Source organism: Podarcis raffonei, chromosome 6 (genome assembly GCF_027172205.1).
Source record: "Podarcis raffonei isolate rPodRaf1 chromosome 6, rPodRaf1.pri, whole genome shotgun sequence".
NCBI classification, from domain to species: Eukaryota; Metazoa; Chordata; class Lepidosauria; order Squamata; family Lacertidae; genus Podarcis; species Podarcis raffonei.
The window spans coordinates 38,445,031-38,461,842 of NC_070607.1; the positions used below are offsets into that span (position 1 = coordinate 38,445,031).

Here is a 16,812-nt window from a genome sequence, read left to right on the forward strand (position 1 = left end):
AAAGGGCTCTGCAGGACTTTTTTTTTAGCGTGCTGGAACTAATTTGCTTTTAAAATTGTTTTTAAAGTTGGAACAAAGAGACTTTAATTGTGGAAAGTTACCTTCTTCTTACTAAAACTTTGGTGGCACTCCCCCTAGAGGACATTGGGAATACAGAGGCCTGGGAAAGTTTTTTTTGTTTACCTTCTCTCAATAGACTGTTTTTAATTCTGGACTTGCCTTTCCCATGGGATTACAACACTTGACCTTGAACGTTGACTGATGAGTGGCACAGGAAAGACAAGAGCAGCCAAAGCTAAGGAAGCTAAGGAGAAAGAGAAAGCAAAAAAGCAAGCACAGCTTTTGCAAACAACTTTAACTCAGGGACGTAGATTATCAGTTCCAGCTGTGCTTGCGACACAAAAAGTAGAAACCGAAAAGCCTGAAAAATCTGAAGAGGAAGATATGGCAGCAGGAGGAGCGGAGGCAGTACTGAAACAAGTTTTGGAACAACTGTCAGCAATAAATCAAAAAATTGATAATCAATCAACAAAAATTGACCAAGCAACATCCTCGATTCAGAAATTGACAGATCAGGTTTCCCAACATACTCAAGCAATTGAAAAATTGCAAGGAGCAACAGAAGAGAATCGTAAACTGGCAGGGGAAGCCGTTCAAATTGCAACATCAGCTAAAAAAGAAGTCGAGGAAGTTAAAGCGGAAGTCAAGCCTCTTCATAAACAGATAGGGGACCAACAAACCTATCTCTCGTTGGTGGAATTGAAAAATCGCGAGACCAACCTTAGACTAAGGGCAGTCCCAGAAATTGAACAAGAAGATTTGAAAGGACTTTTGACAACAGAGTTTACAAAGTTCTGGGACTTAAAAGAAGAAATTGATTTTAAAATTGTATCGGCTTTTCGGTTGGGAAGATTAGTAAGAAAAGATAGATCCAGAGATTGCTTAATAGCTTTGAGATCAAGGGAGGAGAGAGACAAAATACTAGGCCTACACTTCAAAAACTCAATTGTGATACAAGAGAAAAGGGTGGAAATTTATCGAGATATTCCTAAACAGTTATTGGACTTGAGAGCCACCTACTCAGATTTGGCTAAGTTACTGAGACTCAACACAATTCCTTATAGGTGGGAGTTCCCACAAGGGCTATCATTCACTTACAAACAGAAGAAGGTTAAAATAAGATCACCAGAGGACTTACAAAAGTTCCAGCACGACCACGGAGAAGACCTCCAAAAAGAAGCAGCAGCTAATTGGCCTATACCCAACCCAGGTGGAGCAATACCTGCACCTTCGGAACCAGAAGAGAAAGAAGATACACCGCTCTAGGTGTAGCAGAATAGTTCAGGATGTCTCTGCGGCTACTCAGTTGGAATATAAATGGCGGAAATTCCCCGGAGAAAAGAAGGAAGTTATTTTACATATTGAAGAAAGAACAATTGGACATTATTTGCCTACAAGAAACCCATGTGACCAGGCTCCACAGGAAGGTTTTGGTAAATAAAAGATTAGGCCAAGAATTTATTTCGTCTGACAAAGTAAAGAAAAGAGGAGTGGTGATCTATGCTAAGGAGAGCCTGATACCTAAATTTCTATTTAAGGATGAACAAGGAAGAATTTTGGCAATTGAAATTCAAACCCAAGGAGAAAAAATATTGATATTAGGAATTTATGCCCCAAATGACGGGAAATCAGAATTTTTCAAGAAGCTGCATGAGACGTTGCTGGACTATCTGGACTATGCTAACATCATAATGATGGGAGATATGAATGGAGTGGTGTCTACACATATGGATAAGTCTTACAACCAAAACTTAACATCTGATGGCAGACTGCCCAAAACTTTTTTCGAACTGACTGACAATCTGGATTTGATCGACATATGGAGGACAAAGAACCCCCTAGGTAAAGAAGGAACTTTTTTCTCTGAGGCCCACCTGTCTTGGTCAAGGATCGACCAAATCTGGACCTCCAGGGGGCTGGCACCCAAGACTAAAAAGGTGGAAATCTGCCCAAAAACATGCTCCGACCACAACGCCTTGAAAATAGAACTTAGATTAACTCAACCCGGTTCCTTCAGATGGAGAATGAATGACACACTACTAAGAGATCAAGAGATTGTGAAAAAGGCCCAAAAAACATTAAAGGACTATTTTGAGATAAATCTGAATACTACAGTTGAAAAAAGAACGATCTGGGACGCAAGTAAAGCTGTTATGAGAGGGTTTCTGATACAACAGAATTCAATCAAGAAAAAACTCTGGAACGGAAAGAAGGACAAAATATTGGAGAAAATACACCAAGGAGAAAAAAAACTGAGAACCAAACCAAAGTCCAAGGAGGTGCTGAGAGAAATTAAATTCCACCAAGCAGAATACTCAAAATTGATCAATCAGGAGATTGAATGGAAAATAAAACAGATGAAGCAAAGATCTTTTGAATCAGCAAATAAATGTGGAAAGCTGCTAGCTTGGCAGCTGAAAAAAAGACAAAAGCTTAACACGATAACAAATCTAGAGATTGATGGAAGGACCGTACAGAAACCAGAAGAAATTAGGAGGTGCTTCCACAGATACTTCAAAGAACTGTATGCACAGGGGCCCCAGAAAGAATCAGAGATAGATCAATTTTTAAAGATAAATGGACTATCAAAAATAACTCAAGATAAAAGATCAATCTTGAACTCTATAATAACCACACAGGAAATTGAAGGTGCCATTCAGAATATGCAACTAGGCAAATCTCCAGGCCCGGATGGACTTACCTCCAAATATTACAAGGTTCTGAAGGACTATTTGATACAACCTTTGTTGGAGGTATGTAACCAGATTATGGATGGGAAGAGGGCACCAGAAACGTGGAAAGAAGCCTTCATCACATTGATACCTAAGTCAGAATCTGAAAAGACTCAGCTTAAAAACTACCGTCCCATCTCACTCCTAAATGTGGATTACAAAATATTTGCAGACATTTTGGCAAATAGACTTAAAAAAGTCTTAAATGAAGTAATTCATAAAGACCAAGCTGGCTTTCTCCCTGGTAGACATTTATATGAGAACACTAGAAACATCATTGACATTTTAGAACTTTTGCAGACTAACAGGAACACAAGGGCGGTGTTAATCTTTATTGATGCGGAGAAAGCATTTGACAATATATCTTGGATGTTTATGAAGAAGAACTTGGAGGGGATGGGAGTGGGACGGGGGTTTGAGAATGGATTATATGCAATCTATTCAGAACAAAAAGCTAAATTAATAGTGAACAATGTGGTGACGGAGGAATTTAAAATTGAAAAAGGGACACGACAAGGGTGCCCTCTATCCCCTCTGTTATTTATTTCAGTCCTGGAGGTGCTATTGAATATGATCAGAGAGGACCGGTTGGTACAAGGGATAGAGGTCGGAGTGAAACAATATAAACTGAAAGCTTTTGCAGATGACCTAGTTTTGACACTGCAGGAGCCAGAATCCAGTACAAAAAGAGTTCTCGAACTTATATCTGAATTTGGTCGGGTGGCGGGATTTAGGTTGAATAAACAAAAAACTAAGGTTCTGACCAAAAATTTAACAATTACAGAAACAGAGGGGTTTCAGAGAGAAACAGAACTGAATGTGGTTAAAAAAGTGAAATACCTTGGGATCTATTTGTCCTCCAAGAATTTGAATTTATTTAAGGATAATTATGAGAAATGTTGGTTGGAAGTTAAAAAGGATTTAGAAATTTGGTCAAGATTGAAACTTTCCTTGTTGGGAAGAATTGCAGCTATAAAAATGAATGTGTTGCCGAAAATGTTATTTTTGTTTCAAACCTTACAGATCGTGGACAGAGTGGATTGCTTTGGAAAATGGCAGAAGGATATATCTAGATTTATCTGGCAGGGCAAAAAGCCCCGAATAAAGTTTAAAATATTAACAGATTCGAAAGAAAGAGGGGGGTTTGCCCTGCCGGACTTGAGGTTGTATTATGAAGCTGCAGCCTTCTGCTGGCTGAAAGATTGGTTTTTGTTGGAAAACACCGATGTCCTAGATCTGGAAGGTTTTAATAATGCTTTTGGATGGCACGCATACCTATGGTACGACAAGGTTAAAGCACATAAATTGTTTAAAAGCCACATTGTCAGAAAAGCAATTTTTGCAGTCTGGATGAAATATAAAGACTTACTAGAGAGTAAAACTCCGAGGTGGCTATCACCAGTGGAGGCCAAGGCCCGAAAAAGACCCAATATGGAGGCCTATTGGCCGAAATATTGGGAATTGACTGAAAAAATTGGAGACAATTGGAAGTTGCAGAGCCAGGACAAACTAAAAAATAAGGTGCGAGATTGGCTACATTATGCTCAAATTCAAGAGGTTTTCAAAATGGACAAAAAAGTTGGTTTCCAGGTGGAAAAGTCGAAACTAGAGACAGAATTGTTAGAACCAAAGACAAAGCTGTTATCTAGAATGTATAACTTGCTGCTTATGTGGAATTTACAGGATGAGATAGTTAAATCTGCTATGATTAAATGGGCACAGGATGTTGGACACAACATTATGTTTGAAGACTGGGAAAGGTTATGGAACACCGGAATGAAATTCACGGCCAGTACGGCCTTGAAGGAAAACATTATGAAAATGATATACCGGTGGTACATGACCCCAGTCAAGTTAGCTAAGATACATCACCTGTCTGACAATAAATGTTGGAAGTGTAAGGAAGCAGAGGGGACTTTCTTTCACCTCTGGTGGACATGCCCAAAGGTTAAGGCTTTCTGGGAAATGATTTACAATGAGTTGAAAAAGGTATTTAGGTATACCTTTCCCAAGAAACCAGAGGCCTTCCTGTTGGGCATGGTAGACCAGAAAGTGTTAAAGAAGGACAGAACTTTGTTTATGTATGCTAGTACAGCAGCAAGAATACTCATCGCAAAGAACTGGAAGACACAAGATTTACCCACGCTGGAGGAATGGCAGATGCAGTTGATGGACTACATGGAGATAGCTGAACTGACCGGCAGAATCCGAGATTTGGATGTAGAAACAATTGAGGTGGACTGGAAAAAGTTTAAAGACTACTTGCAAAAGTATTACAAACTGTATGAATCTTAAGACGGTGCATGATTTGGAAATGATACGCTTTAGCAATTATGATTAAGTAAATAGTAAACTAAGTGATAAAAGAGAAAAGGAGATAATATGAAATTGAACATGTTACGTTTATTTTAAAGGTATAAAAATTGTGACATAATACATTGAATATAGATACATAACATGTAAAAGTTACAATAAGGTATGACATAAGGTAACAAATTGCTGACATTGTTAATATAAAGAACGCAGAATCGGAAGGGGTGGGGAAGTCCAAGTTGGGATTTTTGTTAAAAAAAAAAAAAAATGGTTTCTTGTAAACTCCTTATTTGTTTGTAATGTATAAAATTTGGAAAGAAACGTAATAAAAAATATTATAAAAAAAAAAAAAAAAGGAAGTCTTTGTCAGGTCTATTAAGGGAGCAGAGTATTTGCATGTTGAGAAGGGTTTGACTAAAACAAGGTTGTTGTTTTTTCCACTGAGGTTTGAAAATCTTGACAAAGGAATCCTGACAAAGGAAATTAAAAAGACAAAACAGGAACATACACACCCTGTTCCACCTCTCCGTTTGTCAAGACCATAGACTCTCTGGCATAAACAAAAGATCTTTGTGTCTAAATATTACTATATCAAAGACTCCCAGATAATTCTTATTACAGGAAAAAGGAATTCAGAAAAAAATTCTATAAGCATTAGATTATACTTGTTGGCATCATCAGCTCTTAATATTAAAACAACCTACAGCCATACACTGGTGCAGTATTAATATCTAGGATCTTTAAAACACATAGTGGACATGCAAAGCTTACATGCAAACATCCATTCAAATGAGTGGAATAAGATGCCACAAATGCATGCCTTGCTTAATCAATGATACTTCTGAAGCAGCTCTGAAAATTACATTTATATTAATGGGACAAACCTATCTAAGAGGTAATTTGTATTCTCGTAGAACTACAATTCCCAGAATTCATGTGATAAAGCAATAAAAGAGGCAAATTTTAAAACCACTAGAATGTCAAATGAAGTTTGTAACCATGGCAAGAACACTGAGCCGGAAGAAAAGTGCCGGGTCTAGATGGGCCACTTGGCTTCATCCAGCTCCATTCTTACGTTCATATTGGTTACTTTTCTTCCCAATAAACTTCTCTTACATCCTTGCACATGGAACACAAGGAACCTGTTTCTGCAAGTAGATAGCTTTTGCTGGATCAGGGCATTTGACTGCTGACAGACGTCTTAATCTAGAAATTGTCTTCAGTCCCTTCCAGCATTTGCAATTGAATACTTCCTCACTCATTCAACTTAATTGAATAATGGAACTTCACTTGCCACACCTTTCTGGTTTGGCAGCAGCCTATTAAGCTTCTGCTATATAGCAATCTCAAAGTATGTGAGTGTTGTGTGTAGCAAGGAGATAACCATCCTTTCTGGAAAGCTCTTTCAGCCTTCTTGATTTTAATACTTCTTGGAGAAAAGCTCTGTTAATATTTTAGAGTGAGATTTTTATTTTTATTTTTTTAAGTGAAGATGTTAATGGGGAATGGTTCAAAAGACTGAACTATTATGTTGGCAATCGGGATTAAGTATACCAGTAAACTGTTTAGCTCACTGTGAAACAGCCATATAATTGTTTCGCGAGCAACCAGCTTGTGTCACCCTATTTGAAATCTTCAGTTCCACTGTAGAGCTGCAATCAGCTGAGCACTGGCACACTGAATGTCTGTTGAGCTAGAGTTTGAGCACCTGAGGCAGTAATCACGCTACAACTTCACCATGCGCTGAAACCCACTTAAAATCCATATTTTTATCACGCCTGTTTGAGTGTATTAAAAGTTCACAGGGTATGGTCAGATTATTATATTACCATCCTTACTGATAAAACATTCATAATGGAGGGCAGCCTACAAATTATATTGAATAAAATCACCCATGATATATTTTCTGTTCAGATTTTGTTTTTTGAAAAATAAAAAAATCTATAAAACCGTACCTGCTGCGGTGCTCGTAATTGCCCTTACATCGAAATTTGTGAGCTGGAAACACAGTAAAAATGCCTTCTTCTGAACTAAAGTACTGCCATTTAATTCCTGGGTTGGACTTCAGATTGTCAGCAAGTACTATTTAAAAAAAGAGAGAAGGTGAATGAATGGTATTATAATCAGAAGAATGATTTAAAATAACAGGTTAATTGTTTCTTTAAAGTAACATTAATGTGACTGAAATCAAAAGAGAATGCTTTTTTTACAGAGTATATAATTGTAAGAATGCCCACTATCAACGCTCTACTGTATTTTCATTTTTTAACCAACATGTTTTCGGACACCTCCCCCAAAACCAGACATGTTTCACTCCTAACGCTTTAGGCAAATTTAGGCAAGGCTACATGCCACCCTCAATTCTGCAATGTGTCCACAAACCAGCAAAGTAAGCATCCCAGGCATCTTCTCAGACCTATGGTACTGGTTAAGATGAATAGCTGTGGAAGTGTTTGCAACGTCAGATTTTTGTTACCGGCCAGGAAACCTTTGGGCCAAAGGGTAAAATAGGATATATGTATTTTTCCTGAACGAAATAGCCTTGGTGGACTGTATACAGTAAATGCGCCTTACATTGTATATACCACTACAATAGGATTTCTACATATGGACTAACCATGAAGCTGTGCTATAGTAAAATAAGTGAAACATTAGAACTTAATAAACATTTCAAGGCAAATAGCCAAAAACAAATGTAGAAGTCAATGGTGATCCTACATAAGGAAGGGTCCCTTGGTCGGTCCCCACAAAAGCTTTCCGGAGCTGGGTAGCAGTTCAGCTTTTGAATGGGAGCCAAGCTCTGCTCCTTTCAGTGGTGGCCACCCACCATTTTATGCTACCCAAAGCATACCTCAGCCCCACAGAGCTATGAAATCTATAGTCCAGGTAGAACTACAGACCTATTGATTTTGAGTAATTTAAGATGGCGGGCAGTCAGCATGGATGAGAGCAAAGCTTAACATCCATTCAAATGTCCCACCACCCATCCATCACTGAAGCTGTCTAGGAGCCCAGTGAAGTGTGGTAACTAGTGCCAAAGTCGAAGCAGCAACAGCATATTGCCCTAGTTGGGAGAAGACCCTGCCCCCAAGGCCTGGTTCCAGCCCTGTCTTCCTGCCAGAACTCTCCAAAGGTGCTCATGACATCCTCCTTGGTCTGGCTCAGCAGACTCATTCCTGACCACTGACCATGCTGGTGATGGGAACTGGAATCTAACAATATCTTCTGGAAAGCCACAAGTTCCCCATCTCTGGTACAGAAGAAACATGGCTGACTGAAACCCTGACCAGAAGTTCTCTCCTGGTGTTTTTCGGGTGGGTGGGGGAAAGTTGTGAAGATATGCTGCAACGTTTTGTAGCAGGTCCCATTCCTTCACACTGTTTCCATGCTTCCCAGCGCATGCAAGCCTCACTTTAACCCATGATATAATGAGACTTCACTGTAAACTCAACTTGTTCTATTCCACTGAGTTAATTATATCAATTTAAGAGCGTGTTTACAACAATATATATTTTCACTGTATGACGCTTGTCTTCCTTTTCCTTCCTCTGCCACATTTTAATAGTTACCATGCTTGTTCTTTCCCTGAACACAAATCTTTCCCCAAAATTCACAGAACAGGACCTATGCTGCTCTTCCTTAAACCTCTTAGCTTTGCTTTTTCTGCGAAGGTGAACTTCCCTGCTCTAAGTAACTGGTTTTATTTCATGACTGTGAGCCTCAGCTTCAAACAATCCACAAATACTAAATGCTCTTTCTTATATAGAATAAAAAAGTCTTAATATTAGATAAGCCTGTGTAGTATGAAGAGTATAGTACTAATACGGTGCAGATACCAGGACTCCCCACCATGACTCCATTCAAAGCGCCTTCACAAACGCACAGATGAGGCAGGATTGTTCTCATCTTACAAATATGGAGCTGTGTGCAGAGAAATGCAGTAACTTATCCAAAAGCTCAAAGTGAGTGAAGCAGCCAAGCAAGTAATATAAGCCTTGGGGAATTTGCTCCTAGCTGCAAGTTCAAGTTACTAGACTATGCTCACTTACTCTCCCAGACTGCACTTTCTTAATTATTCAAATAGACAGCTTTTCAAGTGCAGATTTTTAATTTATGGAGTGAGACTTGAAATTTTAAGGCGGTATTTAAGCTTGGAGAAGAAACAGCTGTTAGACACATTTTACCAAATAAGTCAGAACACCAGCTCTATGTCAGCTCCTTATGCTAAATTACATTTTTGGGGAAGTTTTTTTTTTAAAAAAGAAAAATTGATTGGGAGGGAAACAGGAGAACTGCAGTATACCCCTGATAAGGCTGTTCCCAGCTAAACCTAAACAAGCAAATCTACCAATACTAAGTTAACGTTACTGAATAGACTTTTTTTTAAAGGAAGGACCAAGTGTCCTCAAATACAAATATCTCCAATGAAACTTGCAAACTCCAGGTGCCAGTTTTCAAAATGCAAATATAAAAATATAAAAACATAGGAACAATGATCTAGAGCTACACACATGCCCTGAAGGCTCTGAAAGCTTTTATTATCTGTTACGCAGTGGATGGGCATTGTTAAAGCTAACAGTAAGAAATGGACCAAATTTTTTTGGTATGGTATAAGGCTTCCAAAGCGGAACCACACAAGTGATCTTCACTGCTAGATGAGAACAGCAGGAGGCCAATATATAGCACCATCTCAATCATACAGTTCCAGGGCAGAAAGAAATCTGGGTTAGTAGCTGCATTGTGCAGCCAATTCTGAAACTCTACATGACATCATTTGATGCTTCCTAGGCATTGTATTCAATGCAGTGCTAAGGAGGATGTTCCATGAGCTCAATGATATCTCATAGTGCTGCGGAACATTCTCTCCCTCTGCTCCCTCCTAAATTTGTTCTGGGGGTTCCCCTACCTTCCAAAGCAGATTGACTACTATTGACTAATATGCAATGTAAACTATTAAGCCTCATTTTTGTAAGTCAGCAGCCAGCTGAGAGCAAATCAGATGACAGAATTGCCCTGGCACCTTACTCCCTGGACCACCACACAGAGAGTTGCTGGCTGATCCTTGCTGCTTTGCAGCACCACTCTGCACAGCAGCTGGAAGGTATTCTGCAACTTGATGGCCCAGCTGGATCAGGGGACCTGGGCAATCAAAAGGAGCCCTGCTGGCCTTGCCCAATTGCTGACTCAGGATTTGCTCCCAACATTTAAGAAACCTGTCTGCTGGAGTAATTGCTCTGTGCTGAGCCTTGCCAGCAGATTTATCTTGCTGAAACCTTTGCACCACTCACTCACCAGCTTCCTGGCTGCCAGGCCAGCCAGGCACCAGCCCTGATCATTAAGCACGTAAACACAGGTTTTGCTCCCCAATACACCATAACATTTATTTACTAAGGGAGAGCACAGGGAGAAAGCTTCATTTGTGAACACTTGCCAGCTGTGAAAAGCACCTCACCTTTCAGTGAATTTTGAGGAAGTGGAAACGGGTGAAAATATTTTGTCCATTCAGAATGAGGGCTGGAAGCACTGCCCTCAATTGGAACTGGTTTTGTGGTGGCATCATGTAATCACATATATCACATATATGTAATCACCATGATGCTACCAAGCTGATTATGTGTTCCAGTTTCTGGAATAATGTTGTCTGCATGCAAAAAGCCATGAGAAAAAACTCCTGCTGATTTGGGAAGAAATAGCAGAACAAGGGCAAACAGAGCTAAGCAATCTGGGATTTCAGGTACCAGAGGGATATTTTTTGCAGTAGAAATGCGAACATTCAATCCAGCTCTGATTATCAAAGCCAAGTAAACCTTTTGGTACATGTGGGCCAGCTCCATCTGCTCTGATTGACACTAGCTCTACAGGGGCCTCCACAAAGGTCCTTCTCAGTTCTGCTACCTGAACACCTTCATAACTGGAGATGCCAAGAGATTGAATCAGGAACCTTACACATGCAACACATGTACTCAATTCACTGAACTATGGAACTGCTTTAAATTAATAGACATGAAGCCAGGGTTCATCTGCACAGTAGTCTCCACGCTCCCAACTTTAGGATTAAAGCACAAACATTGAAAAAAAACCTATGAAAATTAGGGAAGAACTGAGGCCCACATTACTATTTTCAGACACACAAACAATACTCCCAATTTGCACTTCAGCAAAGAATCTAGGCAGAGAAAAGAGGCAGTCATGAATAAAGTCTCTTGCAGGCAAGAGAACAAATTGAAACTCTCCCCTAAGGTAAGGGTACAAGATTGCTGTCAACGAATCCGGGGACACTTTTCAACTTCAATGGATTTTGTATGGGGACTGATTTGTAATACTGGGGACTGTCCCTGGGAAACGGGGACATCTGGTAACCTTACCCTAAGGGACACTAGATTCACATACTGTATTGGCACGAATATAAGCCGCTCCTGAAAAATTGGAGGGAGGAAAAGAAAAGAAAAATACCTGAATATAAGTTGTCCTGGGTGCATACCGTAAGGTCGCGGATATAAGCTGCACTTTTCACAGTTGAAATTTGTGGGGAAAGTGTGGCTTATATTCAGGTCAATACGGTACATCTCTTCTACTGCAATGAAAAGCTTGAAAAATTACAATGTATTTGTACTTGGCTAAAGCTAGTTATTTGGCACAAGGCAACAACAACAACAAAAGTTTCACTTTAAGTCTGAACTTTTACTGTTTTTGCGTAGTTAGCAAAACTGACTGGGTCTGGTGCTATGATGAGCAACAATGATATTGAATTGTAATTGGGTCATACTTTCATATTGTTAGCTTTTTAGGCAGTGCTATATAGAGCTGTTAAAAAGAAAACCACCAATAAACACAGACTGATTTTCAAAAGGAGGCAAGCTTTGTCCAAACAACAGTGTGTGTCAATTGATGGCATGCACTATGCAATGATAAAAGACGATAAAATATGGGAATTTTACAGTGGGAAATCGTTATCACTAGCAGTAGAGAGAACACTTTTTAAATTTGCTGTTTTTATTACCTGAAATTTAACTGTACAATAAAAGAAGTTGCACTGCAAAACATTTGATCCAGATTGAGGTTTTTATCCCATCGTAATAATTTAATTATTTATATCCCACCCATCTGGCTGGTTGGGTCCCCCAACACTTTCTTAAAGAACTTTAGATGTGCATTAAGTGACATTCCTGCCTCTCAACGCCCCATTTCTCAGGATGCCTAAAACACATAAGGCACAGTTGAGGAAACTGACATAAAGGGGGGGGGAGAGGTGAGAGAGAATCTATTTTTAGCTTCCAACAGAGGATTGCCATATTACATATATAATGTGGAAAGGGTGCTGCTCTCATTCTAGCCTAAGGCACTCAACTTTAATACTCAATATGTGACTTATTAAAGTAACTGTTACATAATGAGTAATCATGTTCCATTTTTAGTATGTTTGAAGATTAATTAGTTAATGATTCCAATACGCTTTATATCTTGCAAGTGTTATCCATAAGTGCCAAGCGTTATCATTTTGGCATTCTCTCTGAAGTTTTTTAAGATTGTCTCCACAAGGGGCCCGTCTCCTGTTACGTGCTTCACGCCTTTAAGGTAATTTTTAATCAGGAAGAACTAATAAGTGCTTTGTGTGGGATTTTGCAAACCTTGCACCAAAGTCATGCATTGTCAGTATGCCTCTCTTAAATGTTCACACCCGTGCCTGTAGCTAAAATCTACTGGACACCCTGCACTTAAAGAGATGACCTCAGGGTTTTGCCTTTTCACAGTGCCAAGATTCAACCCTGAATAAAGAGACGGCTACTGGGCATGCGGCAAATATTTTTACCTAACTCCTGGGCAGGAGCGGGGGGGGGGGGGGACACAAGGAAAGAGTTTTGCAGTGCCTAAGCTTTCGCATATAAGCTTATTTTATCAAATGCACGAATGATCCCCGCTTAGCAGCTATATAAATACACATTGGTTTAAAAGGGGGGGGGGAGATATAAACAGAGGAGCCAAAAAATCATGAAAAGCAGGCTTGCAAATTCCAGGTGCTCCTAATCTTAGAAGTAAGGCACTTTTAAGTACTCTTCCAGAAAACCCGATTACTTCCACAAAAAGTTTTTCAGGATCCCTTTTAAATAGCTCACTGCAACTCTGCAGGAAAAGCACCACAGCTCCAGAATGGCAGAATTTTACAAAAGTGATTGGTCATTCTTTCTAGGATAGGAGTTAGTAGGGAGAATGTGTTAGCAGGAATGTGGTTATTTTTTGCTAAACCAATACCTTGAGGAGATAAATGGAACAATGCATTATGGAACAATGCTACTGTGCTTTAAATAAATCTATGTGGGCACCAGAAACAGGAGAGATACCTGCTTATTTAGCTTAAATGCTAGGATATATACAATGGATGCCATCTTAGCAAGCCTCACATAGGAACATGGCATAAAAGGAAAACATTTTAAAGAGTAAAAGGCTTGGAATGAAGATAAAAGGAGACCCCCAAAGTACACCTCTTAGGGATTGTAGCAAGGAAGAAACTAAGAAATCTCAGCAGGGAATTCTTGCAGCTTTACTGGATGAAAAATAAAAGGATACCTGAAAGTGTGGGGGGGGGGGGGTAGAAAGCTTATTTCTTCAGCTGAAGTAGTCCCTGCTTATCTCACAGAAGATTGTACACTGTGGTCATAGAAAAATAAGCACAGGGTTATGGCAAAATTGGCAGCTCTCCCTAGGGAAGGCAGAATGAAATAACAAGCTGGAGGAAAAGAACTATCAGAAATTTCTGAAGATGAAGATGAGGAAGAAAGGCTTTTGAGGCTACAATCAACTGCAAACCTGTTTAGGTATCAAGAACAATCTGTCTACAGTGCTACCTCAGGTTAAGTACTTAATTCGTTCCGGAGGTCCGTTCTTACCCTGAAACTGTTCTTAACCTGAAGCACCACTTTAGCTAAGGGGGCCTCCTGCTGCCGCTGCGCCGCCACGGCACAATTTCTGTTCTCATCCTGAAGCAAAGTTCTTAACCCGAGGTAATATTTCTGGGTTAGTGGAGTCTGTAACCTGAAGCGTATGTAACCTGAGGTACCACTGTATTTGGATAGAAACCACATTATTTAAGAGTTTCTACAGACCCGATCCCTTAACAAAACAGATCAGTAATGATGAGTAGTTTTGTAATGTTTCGCCCTGATTTGCTGGAAGCTTTACTGTTTGTTTGTTTGTTTGTTTGTTTGTTTGTTTGTTTTTCCAGGAAGTGCAAAGGAATATAGTCTAAGCTCATAAAAAAGTGAGCTCCTACATGATTCTCCCTGGCATATATAGGGAAGAGAATCATCAGCATCCACATTCTTTTATAGCTATGCTGCAATCCCCTAAAGAACATTAGGGGCCTAAATTTAAAATCTGGCCGGGTGTTTTCTTTAATACTATATCTTCACTTATATGATTCCTGACTTAAACTCAAAATAATAATTATTCATTGTAAATGGAAACCCACACGGCCCACAAGGGATAAATCAGACAGCCAGAAAAGGAAAAGGGCAGGAAAGGAAACCAGCCACATTTGCCTTTTATGTTCGTTAACATTCAACCACCTTTTCAGCTCAAAGCTGTAGTGTATGTAGCATGGATGATTCCTGGGACAGCTGAAAGGCATTTCAAAAGGTGCATAACCTCTCCTAGGATATATCTTCCTGCATTCTACCATATTAAACCAACAAGAGGAAAACCAGATATAGCGGCCTATTATGGCAGTGACAGCAGTGATAGCTCTCCTCTGAGAATACACATTCACCAACAGCGAAGAGTTGACCCAGGAAGGATCAGCTACATGGCATTAGGTCCATGAAGAATCTCTATATCCATACAGCAGCAAATGAACTAAAGGTGAAGACAGATGTGAATTAAAATCAGAATTCATGGCAGATCTTTCCTGGCTTCTCAGTGAAATGGACAGGTGTTCATACCAGCAAGCTGAATACTTGTTCAAGCAATCGGTAATGCATCTCCCTGCACTCTGCCCTTTCTCTCACTACCATTGGTGCCACCTCCTCTACCTGGAAAAAGTTAATGAAGTAAACACAAAAGAAGGCTGTGCCACTTCCATCTCAGGCAGCCTGCTTCAGTGCACTGCTATTCCCCACCCCCTGCAGCTAGAGAAAGATGTAACAGCAGCAAGTGAGCGAGGGAAGGCCAATAGCTTGAATTAGTATTTGATGTGCTGGTATCATAGAAATGTAGAGTTGGAAGAGACCCCCAAGTCATCTAATCCAAACCCCCACAAGGCCAGAAACCCCCACAAGGCCACCCACATTTTACCAGCTTCTCCACAAGAATATAATGGGGGGCTTTGTCAAAAGCCTTGCTGAAATCAAGATACACCATATAAAAATACAAGTTTCATGAGTATGTTCTTCAGCTGTGAAGCCATGCCAGCATATACCATTTCACACACCAGGAAGAACTTTCTGACAGTAAAAGCTGTTCTGCAGTGGAACAGACCCCCTTGGAAAGGTAGTGAAGTCTCCCTCCTTGGAGGTTTTTAAGCAGAAGTTGGATGGCCATTTATCATGTATGATCTAGTTGAGATTCCTGCATTGCGGGATGTTGGACCAGATTGCACCTGTCTTTACTCCAAGCATTACAAAATCATCAGTTGTAGGACTGACAATGAGAGGAAATGGATGGAGAAGAAGTAAGGAAAAGAAAGTGCAATTGCTAACTGAAGAGTGATCCCTGCTTGTTACAATCACAGCAGCTTCTCCTGAGATGGTCCTTTTCCATTTAAAATGCAGGACAAAGTCCTCTCCAGTAAAGAAATCACACACTTGCACCCCCTACATTACTGATATAATACAAACACACACACTCCTATATCTGTAGTTGACTGCACATCTCCTATAAACCCACACACACACCTTCGTTTTGACCTCTACAGCCCCTTAATCTGTACCTTTCATTTAAGGGGGGGGGAGAGGGCTGGGGAGTTAAAGTCAAATCAGAACCCTCCCATGCTATTAAAAAACCCCCCACCACATATACCGCTGGATGACAAAAGAGTTCTCCCCGCCCCACTCCCTTTTCTAAACAGTAAAGCTAATTTATTTCCATTTGAAAACAATGCTAAGAAAGTAGTGTTAACCGAAGGCTCCATCTCTTGTGAAAAGTCTTGCAGTCTTAGATAGCAACCACACCTCCAGTTTTATAACGTGCCAGGCAAATGGGTATAGAAACCCCACAGCACATCAAAGAAACGAAGTATTTCAGGGCATCTTCATAAATCAGAGTTAATGCCAGTTTGCTGCAGAACCTATACGTTAGATGAACTCAAAAGATCAAAGAGGCCCCTTTGTAATGTCACTATGGAGAACTGACATTACCAATGCCAGGGCAGAATGGCTATACAGAAAACAAATTAAGTTTGATATGAACCCCTATCAATTATATATGGTATATTGGAATATCAACATCATTGCAGGAAAACGTATTCCTCTCATTCAGTCCTGGAAATTAAAAACAGTGTGGCAGCGTCAGATAAAACGCAGTTGGTGTGGCGCTGGATGCTGGTTCTCTGCAGCAAAAGGCAGAAGTTACATGCTCAAGTATGCATTACTTACCAGAGTTTAAGTCACGGCCAGGATTGAACGCTCGGCTATTCACAGTGGTAGACAGTCTATCGCAGCTGATCGTTCTAGACACATTAGTGTTAAAGTTTCCATCAAACCTAAAATGAATGCAA

General features: G+C 40.0%; 1 protein-coding gene across 1 annotated transcript in view; it reads right to left on the reverse strand.

Moving 5' to 3' along the window:
* The window catches only part of CACHD1 (cache domain containing 1), a 138,794-nt gene that overhangs the window by 52,611 nt on the left and 69,371 nt on the right, over positions 1-16,812 (reverse strand). The window contains exons 4-5 of the mRNA XM_053392171.1: positions 16,691-16,797; positions 7,061-7,187 (exon numbers count right to left, since the gene is read on the reverse strand). Coding sequence (XP_053248146.1) covers positions 7,061-7,187; positions 16,691-16,797 — 234 coding nt within the window. The remainder of the gene's footprint in view (positions 1-7,060; positions 7,188-16,690; positions 16,798-16,812) is intronic.